The sequence below is a fragment of the Coturnix japonica genome, chromosome 4 (genome assembly GCF_001577835.2).
Source record: "Coturnix japonica isolate 7356 chromosome 4, Coturnix japonica 2.1, whole genome shotgun sequence".
NCBI classification, from domain to species: Eukaryota; Metazoa; Chordata; class Aves; order Galliformes; family Phasianidae; genus Coturnix; species Coturnix japonica.
The window spans coordinates 2,467,508-2,480,757 of NC_029519.1; the positions used below are offsets into that span (position 1 = coordinate 2,467,508).

General features: G+C 54.1%; 1 protein-coding gene across 7 annotated transcripts in view; it reads right to left on the minus strand.

The window, feature by feature from the left end:
* DLG3 (discs large MAGUK scaffold protein 3) overlaps nucleotides 1–13,250 on the minus strand; it is a 56,840-nt gene that overhangs the window by 43,215 nt on the left and 375 nt on the right. For 2 of the 7 annotated variants that reach the window (XM_015859974.2, XM_015859969.2), the window contains exons 1-4: nucleotides 12,486–13,220; nucleotides 11,697–11,828; nucleotides 8,993–9,111; nucleotides 8,023–8,166 (exon numbers count right to left, since the gene is read on the minus strand). In XM_015859974.2, coding sequence (XP_015715460.1) covers nucleotides 8,023–8,166; nucleotides 8,993–9,111; nucleotides 11,697–11,828; nucleotides 12,486–12,603 — 513 coding nt within the window. In that variant the 5' untranslated portion in view covers nucleotides 12,604–13,220. Of the gene's footprint in view, nucleotides 1–8,022; nucleotides 8,167–8,992; nucleotides 9,112–11,696; nucleotides 11,829–12,485; nucleotides 13,222–13,250 lie in introns of those variants that run through there. The other 5 variants (XM_015859975.2, XM_015859973.2, XM_015859970.2 and 2 more) reach the window with 4 other exon arrangements.

Below are 13,250 nucleotides of genomic sequence, written 5' to 3' on the forward strand. Positions count from 1 at the left end.
CCCCAGCACCTCGTGCTTGTGGGAATCTAGAAACCCTTTGCTCAACAGTTCCCTGTCTCGCTTGCAGCTGTCCTCGCTCTGTCCCCACCCCCAGCTCATCACACACGGGTGCATCCCCACATCAGCTCTCATCATGCTTTGCTCTATTACCGTGCGCTCCAGCACCACATCCTGGGGTTGCTGCCCGTGAGCCCTTTGTGGGCTGTAGAAATGCCTAAGGCCTTCGCTGGGCCTTCCAACCACTGCTGTCAGGGTATGGTAAGAGCAGAGCATTGGGGGCTGCTGAAATCCCTACGTGAGCAGAAGGGCAGCTCAGTGGTTCCACACCTCTGGCACAAAAGATGGGAAGAGAGTCACCATCACAGACTCGAAGGGTAGAAAAGAAAACCACTGCAGAAGACCTTATCTGATTCATTAAGGAAAAGCTGAGCCTGACCTTCTAATTATTAACAGCTGTATTAAGATCTATGTTGCCCCAGAAGCCCTGAGCACCACAATCCCCACTGTGTGGTGCAGTCCATCCTCCCCAGCACTGCCTGCAATTCGTTGCCTCTGAGCTGTCCAAGTTGCTCCTGTTACAGTGTGGATGCTCACACTCATGTGCTGCTCTTGACGACACAGAGCTGTGATGTGTTCACACTGAAATCCCCCTGGCTCTAAGCTTAGGGCAGCTGTAAGGGGCAGGGGACTGCTGCACACAGACCACAACAAGCCTTGTAGGAAGGGGCAGGTGGTCAGCACCTCCTGCCTGAGCACTGAGGAACAAAGTCCATATTGGCTACCCAGCACCTCTGAGATCTGGGTCACGCCAGCATCAGAGATATGCCCAGAATGTGCACGCTGCCCTGCTCCTGGTGTGGCTCTGTTCACTCAGTCCCGCAGTGAGGACAGGTAAGGACATGGGCTTTCACTTAGAGGAGGGAGCATGAAAGCAAAGGACGAGACCTGGTAGGGAAAAAAATGCTTTAATAAGAAATGGAACAAACAATTCAGAGAAGCATTAACTCTGTTTTTCCCCTGGCAAGTCCGTGCCTGCACCTCCTGCTTCCTCCCCCAGCTCACTTATCTATGGGTATCCCATTGCCACATACAGAAGGAGGCCCCATAATTCCCTTGAACCTCACAAGGTCCTCCCCATCTTGCAGCTCCCTGCCTGCATATCCTGCTTTAGCTCTGCTCTGTCTTTGGTGCAAGTGTTGCTTCATTCCTCCTCATTTACAATGAGCCACACATGTCATCTGCCAGCCCCAACCAAGAGGAATATAACCCTGGTTGCTGCCTGCATTGCTCCCTATAGAACCATGAGGGGCTCAGGATGCATTACCAGGCACAGGAGGAGGTTGGTGCGGGGCCAAGGGGTTCCTTGAAGAAGGAACTCAAGCACTCCGATCCGCTCTCCTCTTCCTCCCCAAACCTGCCCGTCTCATTTAAATGTGGCTTTGGCAGCTGCTCTCTTTTTTTTTTTTTTTTCAGGTGCTAATTTCAGCAAAGCATCAAGAAATCCCAGAGCTGGTGCTATTTACACGGCATGAAGGTGGCACGGCTTTAGTGGGCGCTGCTCTCACACGAAGTCCTGCGGGGAGAGGAAGGCAGGTGTGAGGGATGGGCACCGACCATCACAAGGTCAGCGTGAAGGAAGGGATTGGAGCCAGCTCAGGAGGGTTTGGTGAACCTGCAGCCTTCCTAGTGTGCAGAGCCCCCAGTGTGACAGACGCTGCATAGCGGCATAGCCAGAGCATAGGGGCTGATGGAAGGTCTCACCCTTGTAACCCTGGGGACGATGGAATCCTGAGCTCTCAGTGCTCTCGGCACAGTTGCCAAACAAATTAATTCTCCTCCAGGGCAAAAATGTTTTCATTTTATTAATGAGAGCTGATCCGTTGCCCAGTGCCACAGTTCCATCTCCTCACTTGTGGCAGCGACTGCAGCAGGCTCTTTGATCAGCACCAAGCTGATCAATCTGCCTTTGCTGCAGTTGCAATTGCAGCAAATGAACTATGAAATATTCCCTGGTGAGCTGATGGGGCGAGTGCCACAGCTTCACGTTGGGGATGAACAGTAAGTCCCCATGGAACAGCACGAGTTCTCTTTGCACTTTGAGGCTTCTATTTAGCAGCAAGCAATTGCAGTGGGCATCGTGCGTGGACACAGTCACTGTGCTCAGCTCCTGCCCTGAAGCTCCCACTCCTGCTCATGGGACAGAGGGTTTTTGGGGGGTCTGCAATGCATAGCCACAGGGGAATCATATCATGCATTTCAGAGCTCAACTGCAGCTTTAAGCATCAAAGGCACAGCTGGAAAGCCCATAAAAACAGGGAAAAGGCCCTTACCTCGAATTAAACATTAACATGATTCAGTTCTGTACAAGCACGGCAATAAAGCACTGGAATGTCCCATGGGCTTGGGGTGCCCACTCGCATTGTCCCTGCAACCAGGTCGGGGCGTTCACCCATCCAGAGCAGCAGCGGGGACCCGGTGGTGACCAGAGCCAGCCGTGATGAACCGGGGGTGGCCGCCCGCCCCAGCTCGGCCCTACCTTTTACACCGCCGCGTCCCCTTTAAGGGAGCGAGTGCAGCTCCGAGTTTCTGAATGGCTGTCCCCGCCCCCCGCCCGGCTGCCCGCCGCTCAGCCAATCAGCGGCCGTGCCGTAGGGCCGCAGCCGGCTCACGGGCCTCTCTTAAAGGCGCAGTGGCTCTTTTAAACTCTTGCCCCACGCCGTCTGCACGCCGAGAACAGGACTGTTTGGGAAGCCCTGAGGTGACCTTGAAACGTGTGCCCACCCTTGGTCAGGCAGAAGATGCAGCTCAGACTGACAGAGGCACGGATGCATTGACAGCTGCATGTCAGCACTGACCCACCTAGCACAAACCTGGGGTTACAGGTGACTCTCCCCACCTGCAGGCTGGGACAAGGCTGCTCAGGTCCCACGGTCTGGCTGCTGTGGGGGGATCATGGATGGGTGACAGCAAAGAACTGGGACAGTGCCACACTCCTACACCAATGCAGCCTCATGAACACACTCCCGCAGCATCAAAAAGGCACAAAACCCCCTGCAAAAACACCGTATAAGATTCAGCTTACAAAACACGTCCCTGCATGCATGTGACACGGCAACATAGCATGCAGGGACCTGATGGTATCAGAGATGACACCAGCCCATGAGCAGGCTGTGCCTCCCCAGTACTGCAGTGCATTTCCCACTTGGTTGCTCTTTGCAAACTCTCCTGCATGCGGTCTGCAGGAACCTGGCTGCGAAGTGACCCAGTCTGAAAATGACCCTGAAAGGGGAAGTGACACGTGGCAGGACACGGCTGTGATGCTGGCAGAGCTGAGCCCAGCTCTGGGCACACACAGGTGGGTGCCTGGTGGTGAGGCTGGGCACGATGCTCCATATGCCAGTGCTGCGGGCACCAGAATGACTGAGCTGTGCCAGCCCTGAGAGCTATCTAGGCCACAGAGCACAGGGGTCCTTCGCCTGAATCTCAATGCTTGGAATCATTCCTTAGGTGTAATGCCAGCAAAGTTCTTGCATGATGCTGCGTGGTTACAGAGGATGCTGCAGAGGGTCTGTGCATTCCTGCAGCAGGGCTCTGGGTTGGCCAGAAACCACCACTGCAGCCACGTATGATACAACCACCTCAGAGCAGGCAGAGCAGTGCAAGAGGCAGCAGCATGTAGCAGAAAGCCTTAAAACGGGGTCACACTCGGATTCAAGAGAAGGACGATTCCCAAACCTGCACTCATCCACTGCCCTTGTTCCCCTGCAGATTCTCCTAACGCCTGCAAAAGCCACAGATAATGGACCTCTCAGCACAGCTCAGTGCTTATCCTCCAAATCCCAAAGACTAAAAAACCCTCCTGAGCAGATATCACGGCTGCTCTATTTATAACAGCGTTGGTGATGCCTCTTTCACCACCATTCTGATTCCATCCTTCCCAACACCATTAAGATGCAGCGACGTTTTCCCGGCTCCAGCTAGGAAGCAGCTGGCCTGCCAGGCTCTGCCTTCCAGCTCGGTTTGTTCCTTTAACAAAATGGAGAGGGGAGCCCATTTGCTTTGCAAAAACGCACCCGGGAGATTTATAATCAGCCTCCAGCGACCAGCACTGAAGGTGTTTCAGTCCCCATCCTGCTCAGGTGGTCTCAGCTCCCGCTTTCAGAGCTAAGCCCTGGCAAAGCTTGAATCTCAATGCACACAACGCCTGCAGCCCTGCTCTGCTGGGGTAGAAAGAGGAGGCCAATGAAGCATGGATCAGGAAAGATGGACTCAGAATGCAGCTGAGTGATGAGAGCATGGCTGTCTATGGGACAGCCCCTGCACTGCACATGCTTGTGCTATTACCAAACAAAATAACTCCCAAACAGCAATGATGACCTGAATGAATGGACAGACCAACAGCCCCATCTCCAGCAGAACCCTCCTGTGCTGCAGAGCCAGAAAAGCCTTGCAGCCTGCTGTGGATCTTCCTTTTGCCATTGGTTTTAGGCATAAAGTCCCTGAATAGAGCAGGAACAGATGGCTGCACGTGATCTGAGTTTGACAGGCTGGTGGCTCCATCAAATTCATCTGCTAAAGCTGTACATCGAGCTGGGAGAACTGAAGTCTAAGCATCTCCTTGTTCATCTCTGCAGCAAGAATAGCAAGAGCCTCTAGTAAAGCTGAGGCCATTCAACCCCAAAACGTCCACTGAAGTGACAGCTCTCCCTGACACAGCCCATGCTGAAATCCTCTTTGCACAGCAGCATCCTTGAGACACTGGCAGCAGCTGCCCAGCTGGGTGTCTGTGCTGCAAGGGCTGATGTGTGTGGCTGAGTTGGAGCGAGTTACAGCAGACAGACGGACAGACAGATGGACTGAGGCTTGGCCTCAGTGCTTTGGTGTTTGAAGCAAAGCAGACAGGCGTGATGGTACCGATGGGGCAGCCCCCCGAGCTGGGGGTTAGGGCAGGCGCGTGTATCTTCTTCAGCACTGACAGCAGCAGGGAGGGCTCCTGAGAGCCTGCAGGGCTGGGCCACATCCTCCCTGCAATGGTAGGAAGGGGACATTGCTGGCCTTTACCGAAATAGCCCCCACCTGGCACACGGAGACACACTCCCATGCACACACGGCTGGGTGAGAGGCAGCACCTCAGCCGGCACGGTTTCCCATCCAGCTTCAACGCAGAAGCACTCAAGGCACAACCGCTTGCTGCAGCAGCCCCTCCATCACTCTGAGAGCTGCTGGCACTCAGCTCTGGCTGTTGGGATCGGCATCGCGGTGCGGGGAGCGACGTGCGGGGCAGGCTGCGGTGGCACAGTGACAGAGATGAAGTCAACGCGGCTCCGCGGGGGGCCGAGCAGCGCTCCCTCGCAGGCGAAGCGTTTCTGCTCATCAACGGTATTGTTCCTCCTGCATTCATCGCTCCAGCTGGCTGCTCTCTGCTCCCCGAGCCGGGAGGGAGGGTTGTGTGAGGATGATGCTTTCAGAGAGACGAAGCCTTCCTGCCACCCCCTGGGCACAGGCAGGCAGCGCTGCAGGAGCAGCCTCAAGAAGCCCCAAAAACTAAAGCAGAGAGAGGCTGACGTGGAGGATTTGGCTGATCAAACCCAAAAGAGCCTGCAGGACTGTGCTTCCACGGGGTGTTGCAGCCATCCGCATGCATCCCCCTTTGTGGGCTGAACACGGCTTTTCCATGCAGGGATGCCTTCAGCCCCCGAAGCACACAGTTCTGTGTGCTGGTCCTGCTTCCTGAGCAGCAGCCATTTGCACTGAGCGGGGCCACTCGGAGTGCACGGAGCTGTGCCAGCAGACACAACATTTCCTGTTCCTGGAAGCATTTGTGCAGACAGGCCATTCGTTTCTCGTGCACCTTCCCGATTAAGGCAGCCTACGGTGACTTTCACTCTGCCATTACCACTGCAGGCAGGGGAGAGGCAGGAGCCAGGACAAGAGAAAACTTATTTACAATGATGGATGCAATAAGAGAGGCAGGCAAGACATGCCAGCTCGTCTCCAGGCCTCTTCTCAGCAGTGAGGTATCCACTGGTGCCCCTTGCTCGTGGGCTGATAACACAAGGGAGGCAGCAGCTCCGCTCTGCCTTGGTGCCCAAGTGCCCTATTATCGTTGACTATAATCTATTATAAAAGCTTTCTCAGTTCTGAGTGCCATTTGCAACTCAAGTGCTTTAGAAATACAGCACCAAAAGCCAGGAACAAGAAGCCACCAAGGAGCTGGGCAGGAGTTGGGTGTGGAGGGTCATCCAGCCCCATGACATCCTGCACATGGAGGTGCAAGACAAAACAGGTCTTCAGCAATGATCACGATGTTCAGATGAGGACAACTGGTGGATAGGGTTCACCTCCATGGCCAACCTGCCATGTCCCAGCTTGGAGAGAAGCAGCTCCAAGCCTGCAGCTTCCAGCACTGATTGTTCCCATGGTCCAGGAGAGCTGCCCCGTGGACAGAAGAGCCCCAAGCATGGCCAACCACTGCACATCATCATCCCAAAGGTCTTTCCTCCAGACCCCTGCTCTGCACCCTTTCAGGTTGGGAGGGAATAGCTGTGGGTATACTGATCTGGCTGAAAGGTGCCCATCACCCTGACCTGACCCCATACAAGGAGAAGGCTAAAAAGAAAAGGAACGCTTCAGAAAAGAATGACAGGAATGATTTCAGGGCTGGAACAACACCGAGTGAGTGAGGAAGCCAATCTGTTTAGTTTAGCTAAGGGAAAGTTAAAAGGGAACTCAGACGCATCTATAAATACCATCATGTTGGGAACTGTTCTGATGGCTGCGGCCCTTTATCCTGGCAAACAAAGGCAGCAAAACCTCCTGGGGCTGGGAGCTAAAGCAAGAGGAATCCAGGCTATCAGTAAAGTGCACGTTTTTAATGGAAAGGATAAATAACCATCAGGAGAGCCGGACTATCACAGAGCAGATTCCCCACCGTGTGAAACCTCAAAGTAGAGGGGAGGTGTCTGCATCTCAGCCAGGTGTGTGGGGCTGAATGCTGTGCTTGTAGGTTCTTGCCCCTGAGAGCCCCACATCCACGAGTGCAGCCCAGGGATGCCAGAGTGGAACACAAGGGGGAAGGGCTCCATCCAAAATCCCAGTGGATGAAGTAATAAAAGCAGGTGGATTCCCAGCACACACAAAGTTTTCACTGCTGAAATGACCACCACCAGGGCTGGGCTGATTGCAAACTGCACCTCTTGTCTCCATTTAACCACAGTCCCCCCCCTGTTCCATGGTAAGGATTTGGTGAGTGTTTGAAGACGCAGAGAGAGCAGGGAGAGGAAAAGGAGAAATTCAACAGTAAGGAAAAAAATGGGGCATCACCCATTTTATTGGAGTCTAAAGCGAGAAGGGAAACACTTAAAATGGGGAGAAAAGCAGCAGCGTGATCTTCACGTTTAAAATACTTTGGAAGAAGAATCCAACCTAGCAAACGAGGACTGATTAAAGCTGTGCCAAGGAAAACAAAGCCTTCATGTTATTTTACGTCTGGTGAGCTCCATCCATCACAGCCACTCCATCCCTCCCTAAAGGCTCAGAGTGTGTTTTGCCCTTCACTCGTCCCTACAACCAACATCAGGTACGGAGCCCACGCGATGCGCTCACACCAGGAGGGAGCTGAGATTTACGACCCACATCCAGATAGATGGCAAACAGCAGAGAAAAGCTCCTGGTATGCTGAGGAATGGACCTGCCATTGAGGAGCTCGGAGAGAGAAAAAGGTGGAAATCTGCGAGGTGGGAGTGAGATGGAGATATGGGGCTGGGAGGATTTCCATCCTGTACCACATCCATCTGCCCTCCCAATGCTGACGCTGGACCACATGAGTGCTAACGCACAGGGGATGCTGTTGGTGTTACTGCCACGTTTCCCAGCCTGAGCATCACCAACGGGAAGAGCCCGAGGAAACACCAGCCCCAGGCACTTCCCCAGCACCATCCCACAGTGCTACGGGCACGCAGCCCCGGTGCTGTCCACGCGGTGGCAGCCGGCGGCCGGGTGGGACGCGGTGCGGGGGCTCACCTGCGGCAGGGCACTGCGGGAGCCCAGCACCAGGCTGCAGATGCTGGTTGGTACCTCCGTCCGCCGTGCTGTCACCCTCACCAGCCTTGGGGGCGTTGCCGGCGTCACCGCGAGCAGCCTTTGCTCATCATCCTGGGCTGGTGGCTGCAATGAGACCCAGGACACAGAAGTGGGTAGGGAGAGCTGCGAGCCCCTGGGATGCCATTCAGGACAGGGGGATCCCACTGCTGGCCTGGGAACAGGTGATCTTTTAGGTCCCTTCCAACTCAACCCGTTCCATTCTATGTTCCAGCAATATGAGATGTCTCCACGCATCTCTTTAGAGAAAGGAGTGGTGTGATGGTGTCTGCGTGCTCGGGCAGGTGGACCCCACTGCTGAAAATGAGTCTCTTGCAGCCCCAGAAAACTAAATAGGATCCCGGTGCCTGTTGCTTCAGAAACAGGTTGTAAGCCCACTTGAAAACGGATCCATTGCCATAGACCAGATCGAGAGCTGTGAGGTAAGGACTGGAGCAGCCCTGGAAAGTCAAAACTGCCCCCACTCCATCAAGGCAATTCAATTAGCTTTTGTGCCTAGGAGATAACTCAGATCCTACTGTTCAGTCACTGCCTCTCTGTCTGGTGCTGTATCTCTTAAAAGACTGTTGGAAATTAAAGAGAATGCAAATAAGAGACGTGGAAGTTATCAGAGAGCTGGAAAAAATCCTGAGAAAGGAAACTTGAAAGGCCCAACTCCAGTTATCAAAAGCAGCTTGTGAGGTGGCTCGATCAGAGTCCCAGTACATCCACAGCAGAAAGCAGAGCTAGAGCTGAACTCATTTGCATTAGGAATAATTCAATTAGCGCTCATGAATGAGAGACGTTTCCTAATTATCGAGGGAATCTCTGACAGAGGAGGTGTGGAAACACACTGCTGGCATGGCAGCTGGTGCCAACCTGTCCCCACTGCAGGAAACGGAGCGGCTCTTACCTCGGGGGGGCTGTGGGTCTCTCTGGGGCTGCGGTGCCTGGCTGGGCTACGATGCACTGCTGGGCTGGAAGGCTGCAGGGAAGCCGAGCGCAGCGTGAAGTCATAGAATTCATGGATATCTACAAAACAGCACCAGAAACATCATCAGGAGTGGGCAGGGAGTGTAGTGCCAATGTCCTGCATCGGGTGCAGGGTCTGCAGGTCCCTCCTCCCAGCCCTGCCAGGAGCATTTTCTCCTCTCCATCCCACCCACGGGGCACTACAGGAAGCAGTGGGGCTGCTGCACTTCCTAATGGAAACACGCAGCAACCCCAGCCCAGTGCTGCAGGAGCAACAAATCTCACATCACCACATTTCAGTGTTCAGTTTCATAAGGGGAGCTACAGAAAAAGCAAGGAGCTCTTCAGAAAGAAACTGGAAGGGGTGACAAAGAGGGTGGGAAGCAGCAAAGCCTATTTAGAGGCTCCGCATCATGACATCAGAGCACACATGCAGCGTTGGCTTGTGGATGGTACACAGCAAAAAGGAGAAAAGCACTGCGGGAAAGGGGGCTTTGGAAGGGAGAAGGCATGCCCCTAAATAGCTGAAACAGTGTCCAAATGAGAAAACCAGATAGGATGGTAAACGCTGCCAGGTTAAATGTACCACTCCAAGAGGTTGGCTGAGGGGGTTTGGTGAACGCCTTGCATGCAGCATGGCAAAGTCATAAATCCTGACAGCACACAGAAGACTGGAAGCAGTCAGGGCTGCGGGGCCAGAAAGGGGCTGGGCGGAAAGAAGCACTCAGAAGGAGGAAAACCACAGCAGGGAAAACAAATTCATTTTCTGTGTGCGCTGCAGAGGAGCCTGGGGAGCCCCAGGTTACTGGGCATTGTGGGGATGGGTTGGAGTAGGTGAGCTTTGTGGTCTTTTCCAACCTTACTGGTTCTGTGATACTGTGATTCTGCAGCAACCCCCAAAGGGAACCAAAGGCTTCAGGAGGGTTTGTCAAACTACATCTTTAGCAGATTTTCCAGAACCTGGTGCTTAGCAAAGGGTGCCCTGCAGGAAACCCAAAGGCCATGGGAAGAGAAGGGAGGGATGCACCAGCCCCAGGTGCACCTCTGGTGGCAAAAGCTGCTCCTGAAGCCATCACTGATCAGCCCTGAGGTCATGGCCAGTGTTTGGCTCACAGCCGGACAGACAGACTTTGTTTTTGTGCAAAAACATCTCTCCTTCTGCTTATGAAAATAGTCGTTGCGTAACAGGATACCAGGGGCTCCTGGCTGCGTGGATTAGGCTTGGAATGCACAGGAGTTCCCAAAAATGAACACAGGATTTGGATGGTTTTGTCGCAGTGGAACACTACTGCTGGTGTCCCTGTCTGAGGCAGGAATGTCACCATGGGCAGTGGGGAGCCTTGGGGATGGGGTCCTGGGGAGTCCCATGTTCTGTTTACAGGCTGGTGCCCATTTGATGTCTGCGTAAGTCCACTTTGAATCCAATAAGGAAGAAAACTCCAGACTGACACAGAAGAAGAGAGATCAGGCATGGCCGAATACTTCCCTCCTGGGCTCCATGCATCAAACAGATGAACCTTTTGTTAGGATGCAAGAAGCTGCAGGGGAAGCCTGAGGGAACAACATCCAGCAGAGCACAGGCACGGCAACACAGGGCACCGGTGCAGTGCTTGGCCCTGTGCACATCGCATCTGAGTTCACAAAGCAGCTTATTTCTAAAGAAGTGCCTGGGAGGCCCCACCCCTTGCATATTTCATGTGGAACAACATGTGAAACACTGCAACATTTGGCACTTCCAGTAGCTCTGCTACCAACAAACGCACTTTGGTGCTCAAACTCAACATATGTCTAGGAGAGCGTTACCTGCAGGAGCTCAAGTTGAGGATGACTGTGTATCAGCCCCATGCGTTTGCCTGACTGTGCCTCCCCCCCAAAACAAAACTAACCAGGCAGGTGCTGCTGAAAGCACAAGAGAGGACAGAAGCAGCAGCACCCCATGCTGTGGGAAGAGGAGCACAGGTGCAGGCGTAGGCGCAGCACACCCTGCAAACACCCCGACCCAGCCCTGCGGCTCCAAGCAAACTCCAGCAGCCCACTGGGAGGAGGATGGGTGAAAAGCAGATGGAATGGGAGCACTCCACCCTCCATGTGTCAGTGTCACTTGCACCTGTGTGCCCATGGGGATGGGGTTGAGGACACCGAGTGGTCCACGTATGAGCACAGGGAGCAGCAGCGTCACACAGGGCTGCACAAGGACGGAGGAATTCACAAACACGCACTCAAGGGACGGGGGAGGAAGCAATTAATGCAAATTCCTCGTTAGGTAAACACATCAAGTGAAAGCTGGCTCTGTCCCGGGAACTAATATCCTGCTCAACCAGTTGAAAAGGTCACCAGCAACCCAGTGGCACTCCCCGCTGTTGGTGTTGACAGGACAGCGGGACTGCTGTGCCACCTCCCTCCCCATATGACACTGAGCATAGACCCAACCCTTCCAGCTTTATTCTCTCCACATCACATCTGTGCTCTAATACACAAATCCTCTGCTTTGTGCCTTCACAGCAGCCTGGGTTGTACTGGGATCATCTCTGTCATAGCTCCAGAATTTATGTCCTAAGAGAAACCACGCAGCCAGGAGTGGGACTGCTCTGGCCAAGAGCACCCATTGACCTCAGTGCCCTAGAGAACAGCAGGAAGAGACTTACCCAGCAGAGCCTGGAAGAGTTCACTTTGGAAGATGTGTGAGATCTTTCCAATGGAGGCTTTCAGCTCCTGTTCCTCTGGGGAGTGCAGGGTGCTTTGGTATCTCGTCAGGATTTCCACTGCCCGTTCGGTGTCTGCAGAGAGGACAAAGGAATAACACAGCATTAATGCTGGGAGATGGACAGAAATCCTCTAGGAAAGCTTGAGTGCACCCCTGAGTACAAAGAGCTCATTCATCCATGCAATACCTCCACTGCCTTCCAGCTCTGGACTTCTAAGAGCTGGACAGCCACTAAAGCAGCTTTCCTATGCAGGTGTCCCTGCAGGCAGCCCAACCACTGATACCTCCCAAACAGAGGAGTTTTTGGGAGCTGGACGCATCCCCATTGCATAGGGCTGTGTGACCCTGAGGAACACAAGCTCTCCTGTGCAAGGCCAGAGGATCACAGCAGAGATGAGCACAGTGGGCCATGCAAGTGGGGCAGCTGCAAAGGCATTGCAAATAGCTCAGCTCCACAGGCAGAAAATCTTGCAGTTCTACAAGGTGAAGGGTGAGAATTGCTCCATGCAGTGGGAAATACAGCTGGGAAAGAGGGATGCTGGCCATGAGGCTGCTGTGACCAAGCTCCCCATAGCTGTGGGACAACCTTGGCCCTAAAACAACAGGGCTGTGAGCTCACTGTGCCAGGATAGCTCTATGCTTTTCCAGCCAACTCAGTTCTATAGTTGAGCAAAACCCAGCACCAACCCCAGATGTGACCCATACAGATGGGTGGGGAGCTCCCACAGACCTTGAACCCGGCCCGGCCCTGCTGCTGAATATTTCCCTTTGTCACCCCAGCAGCCCACAGACAAAGGGAGTCTGTGCGAGGCGGCGGGGGAGGCGTCCTGCTGCTGTCTGAGGCTCATCGTTTGACCCAGGAACTCATGCAGAAAGGATGGTCCTGCTTGTCCCGGGGCTCTCGACAGGGAATTCAGGTCACCAAACAAGGGGGTCTGTGTCTGCCAGGCCTTGTGCCACCTGCTGTCTCAGCTCACCCTGCTGGGGTCCTGCCCCCTCACCAGGCCACACTGACTCATCTCTGGAGCAGAAGAGAAAGGAGCCAAAGGAAGTGTGAATTGCTCCTGCTCAAAGCTGGGCTCTGCAGCAGCTTTGGGAAGAGCAGGGACTTTCCAGGGCTCCACCTTCATTGGGCTTTACAGGCATCCCAGACCCGTATCAACACTGAGGACTTTTTTTTCCCCTGCAACATCAGACAGCAGCTCCAGGCACTGCCCAGCATCCTGTGAGTCATCTTCACCGCTCGTCCCTGACCTCATCGGCAGAGCCTAAAGAAGCAGGTGGAGAACTGCAGCCACCACACTGGGACGCAGACTGAACACGGTGTAACCATCCCACCCAACTGAGCCGTGCAGGAAGCACAGCACGCACCGTGCTGGCCCTCATGGAGGGTGACACGGGAGCAGGGAGTGCTGGCTCTGCATACCAAACCCAAAGGACAGCCTGAGCATCCTCACAGCACCTGTAGGAGCGCACCCCACTTACAGAGGGTCTC